The sequence below is a fragment of the Crinia signifera genome, chromosome 19 (assembly GCF_055691185.1).
Source record: "Crinia signifera chromosome 19, ASM5569118v1, whole genome shotgun sequence".
NCBI classification, from domain to species: Eukaryota; Metazoa; Chordata; class Amphibia; order Anura; family Myobatrachidae; genus Crinia; species Crinia signifera.
The window spans coordinates 90,490,671-90,515,915 of NC_139226.1; the positions used below are offsets into that span (position 1 = coordinate 90,490,671).

General features: G+C 45.1%; 1 protein-coding gene across 1 annotated transcript in view; it reads left to right on the forward strand.

Annotated features, from left to right (window-relative positions):
* The first annotated feature begins 6,234 nt into the window (after nt 1–6,234).
* Nucleotides 6,235–25,245, forward strand: part of LOC146041583 (nicotinamide N-methyltransferase-like) — a 29,510-nt gene continuing 10,499 nt past the window's right edge. Inside the window, exon 1 of the mRNA XM_083161531.1 lies at nt 6,235–6,385. Coding sequence (XP_083017657.1) covers nt 6,235–6,385 — 151 coding nt within the window. The remainder of the gene's footprint in view (nt 6,386–25,245) is intronic.

Here is a 25,245-nt window from a genome sequence, read left to right on the forward strand (position 1 = left end):
GCAATTCTTTGTCAGTGGTGACAATGGGCCAGTATGTCCTGACCGCAGTATTAGCTTTTGAATTAGCTGTGTTAAATCTATTTGGCCAAAATATCCTGTCAGCTGAGGTTTTATGTGATTTGCGTTTGAGAGTTTTACTTCTAGGGAGAGCTAAAACACGTTTCTTGGTGAGTATTAGTTGATCATAATTATAACCTCTCTCAAGAAATTTATGAACCATCTGGTCCAGCTGAATATGCAAATCTTCATCACTGCTGCAGATTCTGCGAACCAGCAGCATTTGGGAATACTGTAACCCCTTAGTGACTGAGGCGGGATGAAAACTACCTGGGGATAACAGCATATTTCTATCCGTTGGTTTTGTGAATAAAGATGTTTTAAGCTGACCATCAATAAGACTGATGCGCACATCCAAAAAGTCAATCTGACTGAATGAATGTGCGCATGTCAACTTGACAGGACTATCACTTTGATTATTTCGGTCAATAAGGTTCTCAAGGGCCGACACAGATCCGTTCCACAACAGTATCATGTCATCTATATATCTTGCGTAATAAAATACATTATTGGAGATGACTGGATCTGAAAAGAAAATGTCGTTCTCAACCGCCATCATAAAGGCATTCGTGTACGATGGGGCCACAGAGGACCCCATCGCACAGCACGATCGCTGTAAAAAGAATTGGCCATTAAAGAAAAAATAATTTTTGGTTAAAACTAGCTCCAATAAATCACAAAAAAATCCCACATCGGGACCAAGATATTTAGGGCTGTTGGAAATCAGGCGTTTGGTAGCAGCTATGCCCTGGGTATGGGGTATGCAAGTGTAGAGTGAAGTTACATCTATACTGCATAACACACAACCAGATGGAATGTCACCTAGACCATCTAAAGCAAGTAAAAGTGCAGTGGTGTCCTGCAGGTAAAATTTTGACTCCTGAATGACCGGCTGAAGGTAGATGTCCAGATAGGCCGACACTGGTTGAAAGATGGACCCCCTGGCAGAGATGATGGGTCTGTCAGGGGGATTGACCAGACTTTTATGTATTTTAGGGAGGGTATATAAAAGTGGCCTCCGGGGAAAATCACAAGTAAGAATTTTTTTGATACGGTTGGAAATGACACCAGTGTCGGCAGCAATGGACAAGTACCCATCCAGCTCCTTTTTAAACAGGTTGGTTGGATCAGTGTTCAGCAACTGGTAAGTAGAAATATCGGCTAACTGGCGCTCGATCTCTGATCTATACGCCACCACATCTTGAATAACAATCGAGCCGCCTTTGTCAGCGGCTCGAATAACGATATCATGTCTGCTGCTAAGTGATTTTAATGCATGATATTCATCTTTGTTCAAGTTAGAATGTCTCATGGTGGCTGCCTCCTCCAAAGGATTGATGGATGCCTCAACCAGCCGTACAAACGACTTAATGGAGGCATTGAAGGATTGGGGGTCAAAGTTAGATTTAGGGGCCAGTTTGTAAAGTTCCGGTGGTAAAGGGTCCACGATAGCTAGACAGTCTTTCTTGCCAAAGTGTTCTTGCAATTTAAGTTGGCGGTGCAGTTTAAAAGTCTCTACTTTCCAGGTGAAAGGGTCAAACCGGGTGGTCGGGACAAAACTCAGACCTTTATGTAGCAGTGATTCTTCGCTAGCGGTCAGAGGGGTGGAAGATAGGTTGAAGATCACCTCTTGTTGCTGGGCGGCCCAGCATCGCATGGCAATTCGCACAGCTGTCCTTAAAGGGACAAGCGAACAGCCAGTTGCGAGACATTACCCTGTGATGGGACATTCCCCCACAGCGTTCAAACATCGCATTATCGATCATGTCCCTCCTTCCATTAGAGGCGGAGACAGATCAAAGCTTTTATTACAGCGTGAGGCGGAGTGGATTTTTAGGTTGGGGACATTAAGTCCTCAGGGTCTTAATGAAACTTTTGGTTTGCATTGCTTTTTATGATTCATTATTTGCACTTTATTCCCTTGAGCTAAAATAACTTGGGGCCTTATTTTGGTTCACTCTTTCTGACAAAATCCTTCTTAGATGAACAAAACCATGTGCACTGCAGAGAGAGTTAGATTTGGGTGGGGTTTTACTTCAAAGTGAGATCTATATTGAAGTGTAAAAATAAAGCAGCCAGTATTTTCCCTGCACAGAAACAAAATTACTCACCCAAATCTAATTCTCTCTGCACATGTTACATCTGCCTCCCTGCAGTGCACATGGTTTTGTCCAACTAAGAAGTATTTTGTCAGAAAGAGTGAACCAAAATAAGGCCCATGATAACATGTACGAGATGATTATAGTTTATATATAAACAAGCAGCCACAGTTTGGCATACATTTGAATATGTTTTTTCTTTACTATATCTCTCCATACTCTAGCACATTGTTCATGTTGTGCTTCTTTGTTGCAGTCAATAAAGTTTTTTTTGTACTGGTGTGGGAGCACAGTGATGACGTCATCGCCTGAGTCTGCAGCATGGCTCTGACAGCATCACTCGATGAAGGTTGTGCACATAAATGGTGAGTTAATTTTCATTTACTTGTATGCCCTGATGAAAATAAGATAAACTTATTGAAACGTTGGCTTAAGAGCGCCTGAGGCTGTGTCCTTCTTTCAAGTTCCTGAGTGCCGCCGGACATTGTCTATTTGTGGGGAGCGAGTGCTCCTAATTGCGGAGGGCAACAGGACCAGGATTGTGTTTATAGCGAGTGCCATTATCCATTTGGACTATATATATATATATATATATATATATATATATACATACACATACTGTACACACACACTTAAGGGAGGCACACAACTTTATCACATGCAGCAACTTATACGCACTTACAATTGTGAAGAGACCCCCTTCAACCCCCCTGCATAACAGCATATAGAACCCCCCTCCCAGATATAGATTTTTTTTTAATGGAGCCCACAAACCTCCATATAAATTAAACACATATAAAAAAAACATGCCAGTCCCTTACATTTTATGCCACTTCCCCCACTTCAGCGAGTCTGCCAATAGCCGCTCAGTCTTCCCATCCATGCTGCGGCCGTTCACACTTCTTAGTAGACGCTCTGCCTTTTTAGTGGGTGGGTGCGCGGTGACGCCACCTGCGCACCCGCGATCGACGATCTGCACTAAAGGAGCCGCGGGAGGAGCTGGGCAAATCTGAGGCCATCTTGACATCTGTGAAAGCCGCAGCTAGCCATGGCCATATTTGTTTTGGGCAGGTGCTGGATGCTGCGGCCGCTAATGGCTGTAGTCGCGCGGTCCGCGGACCAGCCATGGGGGAAAACGGCCAGTTCTAGTCAATTATGGACCGGCCCACCAGGAAATGGCCCGATTTCCCGCCAGGGCCAATCCGCCCCTGAAGGAATGGTAAAACTATGGCAAGGAATGCTACGATGTGTAGTTTCACCACAGCTGGAAGGCAGCAGATTGGACATGCCTGCTTTAAGGAAACTTACTAACATTTTCATTCAAATTATTTTTCCTCTGTTCGTAAGGAGAAGTAAGCCAAGACTTATTATTCTGATGGATGCTTCCCGATGAATTCAGCTTGGCCGCTGACATCATGTGACATCATCCTCCAGCCCCGAACAGGCATAGGTACACCTGCACTCACAGGGTTACGCCCAGTATTTCTATGGGCATGGACCCCAGCGATCATCGCTCCCTGGCTACCAAACATTTTGCGAACACGCCGGCGAGTGAAAAACTCACTGTAGCCGTTCACTCTGGGGGAAGTTCCCTGAACAATGTACAGGCAGCGGGTATTCTGGTGTACGGCCATCGTGACCTGCGGTCATCCAGCACCACCTATCCTCTCACTCTGGCACTTATCCTGACACTGTCCTAATGTGTCCATTTCCTTTGCCAAACCTGCAGATCACAGCCACGCTTACACCATGCCGATCCGGAAACTCCAATTCTGATATCACTTCTTCCCAGCCTATCAGCAACATCCTGACACTATAAGGGTGCTGGGAGAAGACATTATAGAAAAAATGACAAAAAAAATTATATCGGGTGTAATGGAGGAAAGGGGATACTAAAATGTCTACTTACCGCTCTGCATCCGAATAATAATCAGGTATACATGCACACTAATTGCATGTACTCCTGATTACTGCAAAAATTAGATTGTATTGTACAAAATGGAGAATTCTACTGAGATTATGTAGATCGCAGGTTCTAAAAGTCGGTCCTCAGGACCCCACACAGTGCATGTTTTGCAGGTCTCCTCATAGAATCAAGTGAAATAATTAGCGCAACCTGTGAATCTTTGAAAATGTGTCACTCAATAATGAGTGCACCATTTGGGTGACCTGGAAAATGTGGGTACTTGTTTCCTAGCACGGCGCCAGCGATTAAAATTGTATCCATCGGGTCCTAAAAAATCGCGTTGATTGCATCGCATGCAACCAAATCGCATGCGATGCGATCGACGCGATTTTTACCCAATGTAAAATGGTCCCTGAGACCCGATTTTACATTAGGCCCAATGTTAAATGCCCCCCAGACCCCAATTTTAATTGTATTCCCACCCTGATGGGTCAAATGCCCCCTCCATTGTTAACGCCACCCCACGATGAACGCCAACCCGAAGCGTGGCGAGCGTAGCGAGCCCCATGAGGGGCGGCGGTACGCGTCCTCCGACCTTTTCATACCCCCACTATCCATGTCGGCGTGGAGTTGATTTTATATAGTGTGGTGAGCGCATCGAGCCACCGAGCCCGAAGCGGACTCGCTGCGTTCGCCACACTTCGGGTTGGTGTTCATCGTGGGGTGGCGTTAACAATGGGGGGTCATTTGACATACAAATTACCCATCAGGGTGGGTATACAATCAGAAATCGGGTCCATTGGCCCATTTACATTGTTCCCTATGTAAAATCGGGTCCATTGCATCGGTCACATTGTATGCCATTATAATGGCATAGGAATTTAACATTGAATACAATGCATTCAATGTTAAATCGCGTCGGTCGCATCGCATGCCATTATAATGGCATGCGATGGACGCGATGGACGTGATTTTTTTAATCATCAGAAAAAGGCTAAAAATAGCCCAAAAATCGCATTGGTCGCGTCCATCGCATACCTTAACTTAAGGTATGCGATGACCCACCATGGGCGCCGTGCTAGGAAACAAGTACCAAAATGTGTACTGTGTAGGGTCCTGAGGACTGAGTTTGAGAACCACTAATGTAGATGATGCATCTTGTGTTGATTGTAAGGTTATACTGTCATTAGGTCGACACACCTAAGGTTGACATGCATTTGGTCAACCACTGAAGGTTGACATGGCTTAGGTTGACACCTGAAATAGGTTGACATGCTTAAGGTCCACATGGATGTAAGGTCGAAACAAGCATTAGGTCAACAGCCAAAAGGTCGACATGGGTTTTTCATTATTATTTTTTAGCCAACATGTACCGACAGGCGGTATTTGATGCCCTACCATCCACTAGGGCATGGAGGGAGAATAGAATAGTGCCCAAAGCATGGGGAGCACAGCAAGCCATGTGAGCCAAGTGATGTCAGAATTGGAGTTTCCGGATCGGCCACTGAAAGTCATGTGACGGCAGGCAAGATGGCACACCCATGTTTGGAAACTGGAGGGAAACTTGGCATGGTGTAAGCGTGCCTGTGATCTGCAGGTTTGGCAAAGGAAATGGACACATTAGGACAGTGTCAGGATAAGCAGAGTGCCAGAGTGACAGGATAGGTGGTGCTGGATGACCGCAGGTCGCGATGGCCGTACACCAGAATACCCGCTGCCTGTACATTGTTCAGAGCACAGCAAGCCATTACAACCTTTTGACTGTCAACCCAGCCATTGTCAACCTAATGCTTGTGTCCACCTTCCATCCATGTAGGCCTTGTCGATCTACCTAAGTCACGACAACAATGCATGTCGACCCATATCCAGTGAAAGTGAGCAGTACCGTTAGAACTTTTTCTCTGTTTTGGTCACAGGCAAAGCTTATTTTAAAATAAATATTTAAATGTTAAAAATGTAAAACATGTGAGAAAAAAAAGTTTGTTTTTGGAGATCACCATCCCATCACCTGCATTCATGTGACCAGCACCTGAAGGATGATACTCATCTTGTGATAATATTTATTAGCCGGTTCCTGATGAATATAAATTCCAGGGAATACAAACAGAATTCCTATGCCAGCAGAAGAAAAGAGGAACAAAGACGTGAGAGTCTGTGACACAATAATAAAAGATGGATTCCTGCTCCACTAAATACTACCATGTACATGGCTTTGATTCTAGAGAGCATCTGGAAACATATTTCACTACTAATTCAGAACTGGACTTCGAAGATGATTTATTAAAATTTCCAATGAAGACTTTACACAAATTTTTCAATGAGGGTATGTAACTATAATAGCAGAAAGCAAAAGACCTGCGCTATAAAGAATAAAGAGATATTAATAGGATTAGTGATAAAATATCAAATAAATGGCGGTATTCCTAACAGTGCTGCTGTCTTGTTTGGGGCTGCTCAATGTCCCAATACAGAGGAAAAAACAGAAGAAAGATACAAAACTGCGCAGAGTAGGAATACTTTAAAATAACATATTTAATAAAATAAAAAATAAAAAATGAAATATACAAAATACTAAATAATAAGCTAAATAGGTGGCCACTCTATTATATGCTGTTAATGCAATACAATTTAAAATACAGATAAAATAAAGCAATTAGTACAGAATAATAATGCCTAATTAGATAGAGGCCTTTAAGCAGATAATTAATAGTGTTTCTATATGGCAATTAATTCAGAAAATTGCACTAGGATTAGCATTTTATGATTAATAATACGCCTTTGCCAAAGATTATATACATGCAGTTCTTATGGGTGCGTATGCGTGTTAACTTAATCCTCTATGAAGTTTGTTATGAGTTAGTAGGTTGAGGCAGTTATTTGTTAGTAAAAAGCCTTAGGTTACCTTTGTTGATCATTCATTTTAAAGTCCTGACTTGCCAGACACAAAGTGTTAAAAGGTACCTTGTAACATCTAGAATGAGACAGATGCCTGTGGTTTTTTATCTCTTACGCGTTTTCCCGCCTGCTGTCAGCTTCAGCGGCTTTTTCAGAGAGAAATTGTATGCAGTGCAGTAAGCATTAACTGCCATCTTCCATGTATAAATACTGTCAGCGCTAATTCGCGTGTGTGCGTTTGCCATCAACGCACTTCCGGTTTCTGCTAATGTCCATTCCATTGTATTACATTGATGTTGAGATATTATGGGTGAGATTTAATAGGACTAGAGTTTCAGAAAGTGAGAGATTTGGTGAGAAATCTCCAGTTTTTTTTTAAGTGGCAATCATTTACATGGCAAAATCAAACTGGTTTAGCAGTGTAAATGATTGCCACTTTAAAAAACTGGAGATTTCTTACCAAATCTCTCACTTTCTGAATCTCTCATCCTATTAAATCTCACCCTTTCTGTGGGCTTGCAACATTTGTCCCCCGGTAACTCCGGCAATGTACCTCGGGTTCCGGAAGAGGTGTATCTTTAGATCTTCCCGGTCTTATGTTTATCTTTGATTTTATTCAATCTTAGGTGCCGGACATCTGAGGCTCGCGGCGCCATTTTGATTACTAGAAAACCGGCAATTTTATCTTATTAGAAGCATTTATATGGTACTTATGTACTAACTGGGCTGCCGATTTTGAAATCGGGTCCATCGCATCGCATCGCATCCGACCATATCGCATGCGATGCGATGCGATGGACCCGATTTTTCCATAGGATTCAATGTTAAAATGGACTGAGTCCATTTTAACATGGAATTCAATGGGAAAAGGGGTCCTTTTCATACCCCTACTATCCAAGTGGGCATGGAGTTGGATATAAACCTGTGGCGAGCGTAGCGAGCCACCGAGTCCGAAGCGTGGCGAGCGTAGCGAGCCCCGCGAGGGGACACAGAATATCGTCCCCTCGTGGGGCTCGCTTCGCTCGCCACGCTTCGCTCGCCACGCTTCGGGTTCGGTGGCTCGCTACACTTGCCACAGGTTTATATCCAACTCCATGCCCACTTGGATAGTAGGGGTATGAAAAGTTCCCCTTTTTCCCATTGAATTCCATGTTAAAATGGACTCAGTCCATTTTAACATTGAATCCTATTGAAAAATCGGGTCATCGCATCGCATCGCATGCGATATGGTCGTATGCGATGCGATGCGATATCGCATCACATCTAATTGTATGCCTTAAGTTAAGGCATACAATCAAAAAAATCGGCAGCCCAGATAATACATAAGTACCATTTATATTTAAGGGCTCGTTTTTGTACCATAATAAGATATATTAGAAGGTCATAAATATATTAAATGCTCTTATACGACCATATATCATTAAGTCTGTTGCTTCACAGTCAAAACTTAGTTTAAAGGATAAGTATAAAAACATGTATTTAGGCAGTTATATTTAATATGTACAAATATCAAACAGCTTTTTATTTGGAGAAGTCTGTAACTTTGAGTTATATATATGTTTTTTTTTTTTTTTAATATTTTAATTAATCACATCGTGATATAAATATATTTTTATCTTTAAATATAGTAATAGTTGTCAGTAATTTATTATAGAATATTTTATTGAGAATTTTGTTAAGAATTTTGATAAAAGATATCGACATGCATAGGATTTATTTTATTAGTTACAATATTGGCTACATCAATGTACCCAATCAACTAAACCACCAGTTCATATATGGATCACCGACTTTTCTTATTATTTGTCATTTTATCACTTTGGTATGTACCTTTTACACTGTATATTTTTGCGTATTCAGTGTTTAAGAACCGGGATACAAGACAGACTATAAATGTGTACAAAAAAGAAATTCAGCTTATATACTCAACAAAGAACATACAAAAAATATGACATATACCAAGAGAGGAGAGGATTGTTGTTAATTAATTTATTTTTGTTTATTTAAATTTATTATTCCGATACTATAATTTTTTCATATCTTATAACTATAACTTACTATAATAGCAAACCAGTTAGAAAAAAAAATGAAGAAAATCTATATTTTACTTAAACTTTAGAAATCTTCAGCCAGACCGGACGGGTTGAGAACCCATGGTTTGTTTGTTTTTTATTATATTTATTGAAGATTTTTCATATTAAACATGAACATAAACAATGTTGAGCATAACGGATACAGTGTTTGTGTTTCAAAATAATATACAATAATTGCCATCTCATCCAATGTTGCATATAATATAATCAGTTAGGGTATAACCCAATTAACTAGAGATGGAAGAACTTAATCAAATATTGGGTAACAATACTTATTTCAAGTAAAAGGAAAACCATCCCAAAACATTATCCGGTACTTGTTTCCTAGCACGGCGCCCACGATATTCAGTCGTATGGCATCTTATGCATTGTATCGATTCGCATTCCATATACCCGCATGCGATGCGATGTGATGCGATTTTAAATTGTATAAGCACCCTAATGGGTTTTTTCAATGTTAAATGCACCCCCACACCACCCCCACTATCAACGCCAACCTGAAGCGTGGCAAGCGCAGCGAGCCCACGAGGGGCGGCGGTACGCATCCTCCGACCTTTTCATACCTCCACTTCGGGCTTGGTGGCTCGCTGCGCTTGCCACACTATTTAAAATCAACTCCACGCCGACGTGGATGGTGGGGGTATGAAAAGGTCGGAGGACGCGTACTTTAGGCTGACGTTGATATAGGGGGAGGCGTGGGGGTGCTTTTAACATTGCAAGCACCCATTACCTTGCTTATACAATTAATAATCTTATAGGAGGACCATTTAACATTGAAAAAACCCATTAGGGTGCTTATACAATTTTAAATCGTATACCATTGTATATGGCATACAATGGCATACAATGCGATGGTATACAATTTAAAATTGTATAACATCGGCCGACATCCCGCAACATCGCATCGCATGCCATTGTAAGCCTTATGGTATACGATGCGATGGGCGCCATGCTAGGAAACAAGTACCCATTATCCAATACTCAACAAAGGATATAACAATAAACACTTGCCCCGACGTAAGGGGTATATAAAGAGACAAGGGAGAGAGGGAGGTGGGAGGGACATAGGAAAAGTAGGAACATCTACAGAGTTTAGTCAGTCTATTCAAACAATTTATCTCTCTTTCGGGCAGACGAATAAGGGGATTGTTCCATATACAAATTTCTTTGATACTAGTCAGGGAGAACAAAGTATGAGGTCAGGATTCATTGACTATGCGGTGGAGTAAAGCCCAGGATGTAGAGTCAAATAGCATCATAATTTTCTGTTGTTGGTCTGCATACAGTGAGTCTATTAATGGGCCCCATTTTTTGTATAAGCGTGGAACATTGGACTCCACATAAGGAAGGGTAGATTGTCGCTCCATATAAAGGATATAAAGAAGGAGGGTCTTTAATGCATCTAGTCTAGGGGGCTGCCTGATTATCCAGTTACATAGAATCATTTTCTTACCCAAAGTTAAGATAACATATTAGATAGGGAGCAAGTGTTTTCTATCTCTTGGGATACCCCACACTGCAAAATGCAGAAGAAGCATTGCTCTAAAGTTTAGTGTAAGGTTGAGGTGGAATGTAGCATTAATGTATCCCAGAACCTTGTACCAGAATTTCTTTATTTTGGGCAGGTCCAGAAACAATGCATATAAAGAGCGTCTGAGCCCCACATTTCAGACAGTTGCCCGTCTCAGAAGGGACCTTATGTTTTCTCTGTCCTGGTGTAATGAAAATTATATTCAGAAATTTGAAATGTGTTTCCTGTAATTGTACTGAAAAAAACAACACAAAAAGCAGCGCTCACAACCAATGATGAGTGAATCAGATTTCAAAATTCATATAACAATTTATTAAAAAACAATATTAAAATTGATTCATGTATAGCAGCACATTTATGACATGTAATAGATATATACAAGTGTACACTAATTGAGAAAAAAATGTTTTGGCCAATGAATCTGAAAAGGGGTTTAAAAAATGATAATAAGAACAATAACTGGTATCCAGATCTCACGTGTGTATGGATATCCCCGTCCGGGGTTGGAGGATTAAGGAACCCGCACTGTCCACACTAGTAGAAAGTCCCAATTCAAGTGGAGTCCAATAACGGCGATTTGTAATCCTGTAGGCACACCGAGGGAGTGGCTGATGTTGTGGTAGCCTACCTTCAACCTCGTGGCCGGGTGTCCTGGTTGAGTTGGTTAGATTGAGCCGTAGACTTCCAGAAATGGTGTGGGAAAGATGGTGGTCAGATGATTGAGCAGGTGGAATCTCCAAAGTGTTTATCCAGGATCTGATACCAGCTCTACCAACGCGTTTCGCTGTCCAAACGTCAGCTTTGTCAAGGTATACTGCTGCTTGATCTGAACCTGTATTTATACCCAATGCATCATGGGATTCATTTGCATGATTAATCTGATTCACTCATTTTATCGACAAAATAATCAGTAAATTCATTTAGTAACTAATGGAGACAGACCTTAGAACTATAACATATCCTTTATTTATACAAAAAACAGTTAATTTCACATAAAAAGAACCATATAATTGTGTATGCCCTTTGGGAATTATTTCCGGGTCAACTATGTGACCTCATCTCGTGCTGATTCCAGTCTCAGCTCACGTAATACAGTCATAAGGGAAAATATGGAGTTATATGCTGGTAATCGTCAATATTTCTTAAGAATAATTCAGCTAATATACATAAGGGGTATCCGACATCTATAAACAATCCCCGTTGTTCAGGGTATGAACCGGAATTAATTCCACTGTTTGTGTGCCATCCCCTTGGCAACGCTCCCGCGTCACCGGAAGTGACGTTCCGTTATACATGTTTTATTATTTCAGTCACAAAATGTCATTATTAGTTTGTAGATGGGTACATATATATACAGTATTGTGTAGCTGCTTCTGATTATTTCTGTCACTAGTGGTAGTGTATCACTTAGTCAGCCTGGTTTCTCTGATACGTATAGGGTATGGGGCTCGTGGGACTACAGTACCCATAGTCCTTTGTTGCACCGGAAATGACATTACGTCTTCTCGTCTCAGGATCCACAGATGTTATTTACAGATACAATGATTCTATCTACATTCTGTATTTCATATTAATCTATACAGTCTCCCACTCATTCACTGATGTTTCTCATAAATTATAAACAGGAGTGTTCCGTTATCGGAAGTGACGTTCCGTTATACATCTTTTACTCTCTCAATCACATAACGTCAATACTATTTTGCCAATAGACGTATCCACATACAATGTTGTGTTATTACTTGTTTCTGTCACTAATAGTGGTGTACCGTACGATCAATCCAATTTCTCTAATACGAGTTGGATATGGGGCTCATGGGACTACACTACCCACAGTTCTTTGTTACACCGGAAGTGACGTTACGTTTTCTCGTCTACATATCCACACATGTTATTTACAGATATAATAGCCCTATTTACGTTATGTATTTCATATTTATCTATATAGTCCCCCACTTATTCACTGATGTATCTCATGAGCATAGGCGTGCGCACGGGGGGTGCCGGGGGTGCACAGGCACCTCCTAATGATCGGCAATCCCCCCCCCCGCACGATTTCACAGGGGCACAAGCAGGGGTTAAAGTGAGCTGGAAATTCCGCCTCCGTCCACTCACTTCGGCCCTACTATTAAAGCACCATCAATAGTTGCAATGCATCATAAAACGGGCAGCGCCATGTCATTTAAAATTTGCCATGGTCCATAATCCAAATTCAATGTTTGGAGCTAGGAGCTCGCCAGCCAATCAGGCAGCGGCGGCTCCTGACTGACTGCCGAACCTCGAGAGCGCAGATTGGCTCGCGCTTCATACATTTCAATTGGCCACTGCTGCACTGCTGGGATCGCGGGAACTGAGGAGCGCAGGAGGAGAGCAGCCTTGGACGGCAGCTCCTGGGGAACTGGAGAGCGGCAGCCGGGGACCGGAGAGCGGCAGCCGGGGACCGGAGAGCGGCAGCCGGGGACCGAAGAGCAGCAGAAGACTGGGACACAGAAGACCGTGGAACAGGAGAGCCGGGAGGCCGGAGAATCAGAGAACCGCTGATTATAGTAAGGGACCAGCCTTCTCCATAACCCTCTTAACTTCCACCTGTCACCCCACCCTCTCTAACCCACCGTCACCTCATACCCTCTCACTCAGCAAATCATGCAATCTTGCATCCTGTCAGCTCGCCCATTACCTCCAGCCCTCTTGCCCCCCTATCGTCTGACCCCCTGTCCGTTTACCACCCCCCCCCCCCCGGTCATCTCCACCCCCCCCCTCCCCCTGTCTCCCCACTTGCTCTGAGGATATAACCCCTAGCAAAAAGCATGTAATCCCTGGCCCTGAGCACTGTGTACATAAGCCCTGGCCCTGAGCATGTAACTGCTGGCCCTGAGCATGTTACCCCTGGCCCTGGGCATGTTACCCCTGGCCCTGAGCATGTTATCCCTGGCCCTGAGCATGTTACCCCTGAGCATGTTACCCCTGGCCCTGAGCATGTTATCGCTGGCCGTGAGCATGTTACCCCTGGCCCTGAGCAAGTAAACATCGGGCCCTGTGCATGTAACCCCTGGCCCTGAGCAAGTAAACACCGGGCACTGTGCATGTAACCCTTGTCCCTTAGCATGTAACCCCTGGCACTGTGTATGTAACCCCCCCGGCACTGTGCATGTAAACCCCTGGCACCGTGCATGTAAACACCGAGCACTGAGCATGTAACCCTTGTCCCTTAGCATGTAACCCCTGGCCCTGAGCATGTAGACCCCTGGCACCTTGCATGAAACCCCTGGCACCGTGCATGTAAACCCCTGGCCCTAAGCAGGTAAAACACCTCAAAATTGTGTATTCATACACTAAACTTTTCGAAATTTGTTGTGAGGTGTAGGGACACCTATGAGTTGATCCCATCTGTGGCTGCATAGACATTTGCGCAGATAAGTTGGAGGTTTTCACGAAAAAAATTTCTTAGGTAAAACACCTGGCAACGTGCATGTAAACCCCTGGCCCTGAGCATAAAAAACCTGGCACTGTGCATGTAATCCCCTGGCACTGTGCATATTGTGTAATGGGCATTACGGGGCGTGGTACAATGTGTATTGAGCATTACTGTGTGTATAATCCCCTGTCCCAAAAAGCCATGTCCTACATTTTTTATGCACTGTTACCAGGGCCGAAACTAGGGTTTCCGGGGCAAGGCAGTCATTTGGTGCATTACAGGGTATGGCATTATGTAGAATGTCCATTAATATGTGTAGCATTATGTGTGATCTGGGCATTATGGTGTGTGGCAATATGTGTAATGGGCATTACTGTGCATGGCATTATGTGTAATGGGCATTACTGTGCATGGCATTATGTCTAATGGGCATTACAGTGTAAATACACCGCACCTTTGGCAGGCACAATCCCTGTTTCTAGTATGCGTGGGGGGCAGGGGGGGGATTGATTCATTTAAAATGCATGTACATTAATAAGTCACCTTCTATTTAGTTTGCACAGCCCAGTAGGCTGTGATGGACACGCCCAGTAGGCTGTGATGGACACGCCCAGTAGGCGTGGTGGACACGCCCCTCTAATGGTGCACCCCCTAAGGAAATGGCCTGCGCACGCCTATGCTCATAAGTTATAGGCAGGAGTGTAGAAGACTGCATAAGTCACGGTACCCATAGTGCATCTATTTAACCGGAGTTTCCTGTAATTGTACTGAATGCAATGCCTTACGAACAGTGGAGAGGTTTTTTGTCAGATTCAGAGGCGTTGTTGTGGGGGGCAAATCTGTCTCCCATCTATTTGTCGTAAGAGCCCACAGTTTATGGTCAAACCCTGTTAGAATATCCCAATAAAGGTAGCACGTTCTAAATGGGGAAATAGAAGTCAGGTTACATAATGAAGTAAGAGGGTCAGTCAGGGTGCCTAGCAGCAAGGGGTTAAGTAAAGTCTGTATATAATGTCTCATTTGCAGGTACATAAAAAATTCAGTCCGGGGTAGTTGGAATTTATTTGCTAGGTCTGTAAAGGACATCAGGTGGCCCCCCGGGTCAAACAGATCTTTGATGGAGGCAATACCCCACTGCTGCCACTGTTGGAACTTCACATTGTCCATCGCCGCAGGGAAGCATGGGTTGCCACAGAAGGGTATATATTTGGAGTGGGCTGGATTTCTTTTTAAGGATTTGTTCACTGACCACCACGCCAGTTATGTCCTCCAAAATAAGGGGTCTAGAGTGGGTTACTTGGGGTAATTTAGATTTTGGGGTATATAACAGAGCTCTTAAATCATATAGAGCAGCCAAAGATTGTTCTAAGGCATAGTTGGTGTAAATAGAGCGAGCATGAATCCAATCCAAGACATATCTAAAGGCTACTGCCTTGGTAAAAGCTGGAATATCTGGTACTGCCAAACCTCCCTTATCTTATCTTTATGTAGTTTTAGTTTTGTCAGAGCGATGCGTGGTCTTTTCCCTGCCCAAAGGAATTTTGTGAAGATTTTGTTGCAATGACGTAGGTTTGCTCTGGAGAGGGAATAGGGTAGCATTTGAATAAGGTTTGAGATCTTGGGAAAATAGATGATTTTCATGATGGCCACTCTTCCCATGAGTGAGATAGGAAGAGAGGACCATGCATCTAGCAGATTGGAGACTCTCTGGAGTACTGGGATATAAATGATATAAATATATATAAATGCCTAAATATTTTAATTTGGTGTTGTTTATTTTGAAAATAGAAAGTGTGGATGCCACCGGGTAGGAAAGGAAAGAGGCTGCAGTGTGTGACAAAAGCAGTAGTTCGGATTTTTCTTTATTTATTTTATACCCTGAGAATAAGCCAAAAGAGTTAATTAATTAAGGAGTTAATTAATTGTAGTATAGCTGGAATAGAAGTAAGAGGGTCAGAAATAAAAAGCAGCCTGTCATCTGCAAACAACGCTAATTTTAAAGTATGATGAGCAATTTTCACTCCTTGAAACTCTTGCAGTGAGCGAAGTGTGATTGCCAGCGGAGTTGGAGTGGAGGTATAGCATACGAATTAGAGAAATACGTTTTTCTGGGAACCCACATTTGCAAAGCGTATGAAATAAATCGTCCCAAGCGACCATGTCAAACGCTTTCTCAGCGTCTAAGGAGAGCAGATAGGAAGGGGGTGGGTCGGGGGTTGATTGTAGCCAAAAGGAAGCTGACATTACTTTGCGTATATTTGCTGATGAATGTCTGCCCACTATGAAACCTGTTTGGACTGGATGGATCACTGCAGGGAGAAGCTGTTTTATCCTATCCGCCAGTAATTTGGTGAGCAGTTTGTAATCTACATTCAAGAGTGAAATCGGTCGATAAGATCCCGGTAAATGTGGGTCTCTGCCGGGTTTCAGTATGAGTCTAATCACTGCATCAGTGAAATAGTTGGGCTTAGTACATTTTGAGATTATAGTGTTAAAAACTGTGACTAGAGACTCCACTATACGAGTTAATAATATCTTATAAAACTCTCCTGAGTAACCATCCGGTCCAGGTGACTTCATAGGCTTCAAATGTTTAATCGCAGACTCCACTTCACACAAAGAGAAGGGGGGTATCAAGCATGTGCCTGCCTCAGTAGGGATAGAGGGGGGTAGAAATAGAGGCTCAAAAAGATGTTTATTCTGATACCTCTCTCAAGGGTTAGGCGTAGATATCAGTGTAAAAGGTGTGTAGCATAGCGGAAATATCCTTACCAGATGAGGCGTAATGGATTCCATTAGGGTGGGAGGGGAGGAGGCCTTCAATAGGGTGGACAATAATCTCCCTGTTTTATTCCCAAATCGGTAGAACCTATGATTTTTATAAAACGTATGCTTTTCTCCCATAGATGCTAGTATAGAATCAAAGGATTGTTTAGCTTGTGTAAAATTCTGTTTGTTAATCAGGGTGGGAGTTGATTTAGAAGTCTGGTATGTGAGAGTCAGGTGTTGTTGTGCAGCTTTATAATTGGAGGTATATTCCTTTTTTTGTGGCTACAAATTGTATAATGCTGCCTCTAATTACTGCCTTAGCTGATTGCCAGAAAAGTATCGGATCTGATTCTAAGGTTTCAATATTATCGTTTAAAAAAAAAAGTTTCTAATTTACTACGGAAAGCAAAATGGGAGGGGAATCTCCAAAGTTTATATGACCCGACATCTAGCGTGGTGGTGAATGAGACCATTATAAGAGAATGGTCCGAAAGGAAAAAAGTTTCTATAGAAACATCAAGCATATTGGTAAAAATAGAGTCTGATAATAGGAGGTATTTGATGCGGGTGAGCCATGTGCTGCAGATAGACATGTGACCTCCCTATCGACAGGATGAAGGGCCCTCCATGCATCCTTTAGGGATAGGTGTTGGAGGAAAGAGGGTATGCCAACTCTCGGAGGGGGGCGTCTGGTCTGAGGGGTGTTGGTGTCCATAAAGTGTGAGGCCACTACATTGAAGTCGCCCCCCAGTACCAAACGCTCCGCTATGTAGGGAGTCAATTTGGTCTGTTTCTTTTGGAAAAAGGGAGTAGTATGTGAGTTAGGTGCATAGATGTTACAAAATATGTAACGTTGGGTATGAATAGTGAGGTCTACCAGTGGAATTTACCATCTGGGTCTAGATCAGAGTGGGTAAATACCACAGGGAGCTGTCTTTTTGCTAACAGGACTACACCCATAGCTTTAGAGGAAAATGGAGCTGCTGCCCAAACTTTCCAACCTAAGGTATTCAGCTTGTCTATTTCAGGTTGTAAAAGATGCATTTCTTGGAGAAGTACAATATCTATATGGAGCTTACGGAGACGTTTCTTTCTCTTGATTGGGGAGTGTATACCTCCCACATTCCAGGAGGCTAGCTTAACAGAAGACATAAGTATGCAATCAGCATAAACATAGTTGTGACTAAAACTCTAGAATAAGCAATGGGGAGAAAATAGAACCATGTTGGGAAGGAGGGGAGGGAAGGAGGGTAGGCACATAAAACAAGAAGTCCTATGGGCACTCCATAACAAGTATAGTAAACCACTTTGCCATTCCTAGACATGGAATAGGAGGAACAAAGTAAAGTAAAGGCAGTGCTCCTAGCCTAATACGCCACAACTGTGGGCACACTACACTGGGTGTGCAGAGCAATCATTAATAAACCCTAAGACCTATGCTGCGGAAAGAAAAAGCAGACAGGCCTAATGTAAAACTAAAACTCTAACAGTGTATAGATAGCGCATTCACCGGGGAATTACGGGATATGTACCGTAAAATATTTTGTCACTGAGCCTCTGAACTTATAACAGGTCAAAATACAGATAATAAACATATTAGAAAGATAATGCATCAAGTAACAGAGATAAAACAAATGCATATGAGCGATACTTCACCAGCCGGGATCATGTCCATCTTCAGCGTCAGAGGGAGTGTAGCAAAGCAATGAAGTCATTCAACTCAATGTCCCCAGCAAAGGGTTAGTAACATAATAAAGGCTAAACATGGTAGTTCCAAAAAGAAAGCTTGCGAAGAGAACCAGATCAGGAAACCTCTTCCATGTGCGAGTTGGATTGTTCCTCCAAATAGGCCTCCGCATCTGCTGCGGTGTTGAAATCTGAGAAGGATGAACCTTGGAAGATGCGAAGACAGGCCGGGTACATCAGGACGAACTTTCTCCCATCCTTGGCAAGCCGTGAGCATATTGGGGTAAAAAGTTTGCGCATTCTCGTGAGCTCTGGTGAATAATCCTGGAATATTAGTAGTCTAGAGTCATTCCACGTGATGTCTCTCTTACGTCTGGAGGCCACCCATATTGTTTCCTTGTGCACATAGTTAAGGCAGCGGAACAAGACAGCTCTGGGTCTGGTAGAGGTGGAGTCACGGGTTTGTCCAGTTCTATGTGCCCTTTCAATGACAAGGTATTGAAGTATGATGAACTGGTTACCTGAGAAACCTCCTGGTTACCACAAATGTGGAAATCCAAAATGTTTAACCTGTATGGGGGCAAAACAGAGAAAAACCCTGGAATTTGAATCATTCACAAATAAGGAGGTCTTCCAGATAAAATATTTCCTAAACTGTAGAACTGCATATGTAATATATATCATACAATGTGGGTGCGGTCTACAGTATGCCTTCATGTTAGGTACCTGGAACATAGGCGGAATATCCTGGGCGGTAGAAGGAGTCACCCTTTGTCGAAACATATATCATCATGTCAAGGTTCCTCATTAAAGAACATAGAAGTGAAAGCCATTGAACTAGTGAAAAACACGATGAGGGGAGGTGACAGGTTTAATAGACTTTGTAGTAGAGAAGCCTATTGGATATTCCGCCTAGAGACCATGGTACCGAAAGGTTTAAATGATACTATAGAGTTGAATAAAATATAAAGCTTGAATCCTTGTTGTCTTCTTCAACCCGCGGGGATTGGGGGTGGGAGGGGGGGTAATATTTCCTTTGAAGAGGAAATAGGGGTGGCATGGGGGGTAGGAACGAGGGGGGAGGAGGGGGGGACATATTTGCATTATAATATTTGTATTATGTTATTTCCAATATATTATTTAATATGAATAATGATGTTTAATGGTATAACTATCGATTATTATGTGTAAGTTTAAATAAAATTGTCCCCATAGGGGATAATATATGCAGAGGTAATAATGGTGGAATAGAACCATATATGACCAATTTCAATGATCCCGAAGAGAAAGAGATATATTTATGAAATGATCCCAAAGAGATATATATCCACATTATTCTAAAAAATAAAAAAGTATAAATGAATCAAAAAATTGTATAGTATATTAAACTGTCATTGGGGCTATATAGCACTGGAAATGTGATTAAACCTATAGAAATGAAACAGCAGCGTTCACACGGAGCTCCACCATTAATCCTTCCTAATCCTAAAATCCTGGGCCACCACTAGCCCTAAGAGCCTCCATACCTGTGTGGTATCCCCCCCTGGACCCTGCTGCCGCGATTCGGGAGTCCTCTGCAGCTGCGGGTGCCTGTCGGTGGAAGGTCTGGTGCTCTGGCCGGCTCCCTCGTGGCCGCCGCCATCTTGGAAGACGGAGGAGGAGGGACGCTGCTCCCTGTGCCGTCTCCCCTCTGCAACCGCCGCGGCCCGGACAGAGGCTGCGTCCATCTGCCGCTGATTACCTCTCCGCCCGCCCCTGTGACTGCACGCCGTGGCCTGGTGCGCGGCTACACCCGCCGCCGCCGGCGTGATCGACAACCCTGCGACTGGGAGACCCGGCGCCCGGCACTGACGCAAGCTCGCGTGGCCTCGTCCCCCCCGCCCGGTACTAGACACCAGGAGGCGGCGGGCTGGACGCGGGGACCCGGCGCCTCCCAGCTTCAGATCCATCGGGAGGTGACGGTCCCCCCCCCCTGGAGGCACAGCAGAAGGGGTGAGTCAGGCCGGTGTGTCCGGCAGGGAGTAATAGAAAGGCGCCACTCCATCCTATCTGCCTAGATACCCCCATCAGCTGCTGGGGCCACAGCCTGCTCCTCCACCACCCTCCAGCACCTGGGCTGCCTGCCCTGAGGACGCTGGGTGAGCGCTGAGGTCCCCTACCATCTGCTCACAATCTGTCTGCCAGCCCTGCACACACCAACTAGGTGCTGAACCCATAACCTGCCCATTCACCATTCCGCCCTTGAGACACCAACAGGGCATTGGAGACACGGCCTGCCCTTTCACCACCCCAGCCTCTCCATCACCACTCCTTCACTTAGCCCCCCTGGTGGGTGAGGGCACTAACAGTGGGCCCCTCTGAAGCCCTAAATGAGAGCTGCCAGCTCACGCGGTGCCACCACTCCCTCACTCTTTCTGGGACCCTGTAACTTAATACCAGTAATCCTAATAACTGCCCTTGGATGTAGTGACATTGTCCCTGGACACTGCTACTGTGAAATTGCCACCTGCTGCAGATGCCCCCTGAGGGACTGCCCTCTGTCTAAGTGACTTTGGCTCTCTGATATTGCACCATTCACTCTGGCCTGCGCTGGGAGATCTGCCTCCTACTCAGTGACTCTCTGCTCTCTGATATTGCACCATTCACTCCGGCCTGCGCTGGGAGATCTGCCTCCTACTCAGTGACTCTCTGCTCTCTGATATTGCATAAGTGCCACCCCCACCTGCTTTTACCCACATCAAAAGGGTCACCCTCTACCCCTGTGATTTGAGTGCTCTCTGAATTTGCTGCTGGGACCCTACCACCCCTCACTGCTGACATCTGCTGGGAACTGGTGGGATAGCGTGCCTTTAAGATCTGTGTCACAGGCCTCAGACCCATTACACCTTCAAACCTCTGCTCTGACCACACCGATACTCAGCCCCCTAGTGGGTACTGGTTATATCCGAGCTCTCAGTGGCCCTAACCATGGGAAAAACTGGGGGCGCAACTGCCGCGTCCAGGCTTGAGAAGTATGCCCGTGGCTCCCACCCCCCTCCCCCAGCGCAGTCTGCGCAATCCTCCAATTCCTCACAACCCTCGAATGAGGAGGAAGACTCCCCCCCTGCCAAAACCCCAGCCCAGTCCACCCAGCAAATCCTCATGGCCTTGGCAGCCACCGAGCAAAGAGTCATGGACAAAATGGGCCAGGTGCAATCTGATATTTCCCTTATCCGACATGATATGCAGAAGCTTCGTGAGAGGGTGGGGGAGGCTGAACACCGAATATCTGACTTAGAAGATGTGACTAACCCCCTAAAGGCAGCAGTGGCGGATCTCACCACGCAGATGGCATCGGTCAAGTCCAAAATGTCAGATATGGAGGGGCGCTTACGTCGCAACAACGTGCGCTTTGTTGGCCTCCCGGAAAGGGCGGAGGGCCCCTCCCCCGAGAAATTCCTCGAGAAATGGTTGCTAGAGACATTCTCCCCTGACGACTTCAGCCGACAGTTTACTGTTGAGAGAGCTCACCGTTTGCCCACTGGAGCCCCACCACCCGGGGCCCCGCCACGCACCTTCATTGCCCGTTTTCTACATTACAAGGACAGAGATGCTGTCCTCCGGCTGGCCCGAGAACGCGGCCCACTTAAGATCGACAACCAGGTGGTGGCGGCATATCCGGATTTTGCAGCTGACGTCCAGAAGACCAGGGCCCAATTTCTTCAGGTTAAGCGTAAACTACGGGACAGACAGGTGCAATACTCTATGTTATTCCCGGCACGACTCCGCGTGGTGGCGGATGGCACCACTCATTTCTTCAACACACCCCAAGAGGCCGAGCAGTGGCTGGACCGCAGACCACGGCACCCGAACTGACATCCGTATCGTGAGCAAAATGATACTAATATCCCACTGGTGGGACACCTAACCCTCTTTACTTTTCCTTTGTCTGGCTCTGTTGTTCTATAAATTTACCTGTTTAGCTCAGGATGTACTCCACAAAGGAGCTCAAAGTATGCTAGGAAATAGTTTCATTTTTATAGTAGACCGTTAGTCTCTATACCCCTTAGTTAACACAGTTATTAGCCTAATTGGGCAAGTTTAGTTTTAACTGTTATTGGGATCCAAGTATATCTAATGTTTGGTAGGTATACCGGGTGGGATGGGATGTTGGGATTTTTTTTGATTTCTATGTCTTTGTCTGTCTTTTACTGTACTTTCTACTCTCTACTTTCCTTATTGTCTATAAATGCAAGGTTGTGTAAGCTGACACGTTACCAAATTTCGATTGAATGTCTGTGCTGTGGCCGGGTTGATTTGAGGGTGAGGGACCGTGACTTTATCTCCACCAATTGTTTCTGGGACGGGTCGTGGGTGGGTGGGACCTTACTCCAGAGCAAGTGGCCGATATTTTGTATCCCCCCGCTTTGGCCGGAAATATGCGTGTCTGTCCTGTGTCCTGGTGATGGGCGCCCCCCCTCCTCCTTTTTCCCTGTCTCTTCTCTAACCTATGCCCCCCTCTAATACTGTAGCGGGCCTCCACATGCTCGGCTGGAACGTGCGGGGTCTCAACGAACGTATCAAACGCTCGCTGGTGCTGGCTGAGATCAAAAAGCATGGTGTGGATATAGCCTGTCTCTCAGAGACGCACTTGATGGGCACTAAAACGTTGTCGCTTAAGAAGCCCTGGGTGGGTCATATGTTCCATTCCACCTTTTCCAAAAACGCCAGAGGGGTTGCGATCCTAATTAAAAAAAACATCAATTTTCACCTCACCCATCATCAAATCGACCAATATGGCCGATATATCTTCCTTAGGGCACATATCAACCACACCACCATAAATATATATTAGCAATATACATACCCCCTCCTTACAGTAACGATGTCCTCAGGAAGGCAGTGGCATTTATTGCCTCTTTCCCGCCGGCCCCCACGGCCTGCATAGGGGACTTCAATAACATCCTTGACAGGTCGCTTGACAGATGGTCGGCTGTGGGCCGCTCTCCCCCCCCTCTGGTCCCTCGCCCACCCCGTTTGCTAAACTTACCACTGAACTGAACCTAACTGACGCCTGGAGACATAGACACCCCACTGACAGGCAGTATTCATGTTTCTCCCCGGGCCACCAGTCATTTTCTAGAATTGATCTCGTGATGGTCTCCCCTGACCTGCTTCCCAAAATCCTTGCTGTGGAGTACCTCCAGAGGGGGATTTCGGACCACTCTCCCCTATCTGTCACACTGGACTTGATGCCCCCTCGCGGCGCTAGCACCTGGAGGCTCAACCCCTTTTGGCTCACTCTCCTTACTGATAATGAGGTGCTGGTGGGGGAGTGGTCCGGGTTCCACGAGGACAATGCTTCATGCAGGGACCCGGTTGTAAGACACGAGACGTTTAAAACAATCATCCGTGGCTCCTTTCTTAGGAGAATAGCAAACATTAAGCGGGCTGGGAGGGAGGAGGAGGTCAGGTTGGAGGAGGCGTGCTCACTGAGTGAGGCTGCGTACCTGCGATCTGGTCTCCCTGAAGATAGACTTAGGTGGGACGTCACACGTAAACTGTGGACTGACCACCTACTCGACAAATCTAAACGAAAACTCCTCTTTTCGGCCCATAACAGATACTCCCAATCTGATGTAGGAGGTAGCTATTTGTCGTATCTCGCTCGGGATGAAAGATCCTCCTGCTCCATACAAAAACTATGTGACCCTCAGGGGGAGGAACATTACACCACGCCGGAGATTGCTCAAATCTTCCTGGCCTTCTACTCCTCACTGTACTCATCCCGGGCGACATACACCTCACAACAGCTAGTTCAGTACCTCTCGGGGATCAATATACCTCACTTCTCTCAACAATCGGTTGCCCTGCTGGAGGCTGACATCACATCTGCTGAGATCGAGGCAGCCATAACCTCCTTCCCTAATAAAAAAGCTCCCGGTAGTGATGGCATACCGATAGAGATATATAAAAAATATAAAGACTACTTTGTCCCTTATCTCCTTCAACTATATGGGGAGCTGGGGGGAGTGGGTGTCTTGCCCCCGTCTATGGCAGAGGCAATTATTGTCGTGATCCCTAAGCCTGGGAAGGATCCTTCCCTCCCAGACTCTTATCGTCCCATATCTCTCCTTGCCACTGATGTAAAAATACTCGCTAAAATACTTGCAACCAGGCTCAATTTGGTGGTAACCTCAGTCATACACGAGGACCAATCTGGTTTCATGCCGGGCCGCTCCACCACTCGTAACCTAGAGAAGATTATTCTGCCATTTACAAGGGGGCGGCGCGGACTGTTCGGAGGCAGTGGTGGTGTCCCTGGACGCTGCCAAGGCCTTCGACTCGGTGGAGTGGGACTATCTCTGGGAGGTCATGCGCAGGTTTGCCTTTGGTCCTAAATTTGTAAAGTGGGTGCAACTGCTGTATTCCTCACCGATGGCCCGTATTTCAGTCAATGGCTATGTGACGGAGGGGTTTCCACTGGGCAGGGGTACCAGGCAGGGCTGCCCATTATCACCGGCCCTGTTTGCCCTTGCCATTGAGCCCATGGCAATCATGCTTCGTGACTCCCCGCTGATCCGGGGCATCCCCCTGGGTGGTCGGGAAGATGTTGTCGCCCTATACGCGGACGACACCCTCCTCTTTCTAAACGACGCTGCGGCCTCCCTGAAAGAGATGCTGCAGATAATACAATTATTCGGCACCTTTTCGGGACTCCTCATCAAATGGGGGAAATCCAGTATACTCCCCCTGTCCGGCGTGATACCGGACAGGCCACCAACTGCCTCTCCACTTCAGTGGGTCCTCAGGTTTAA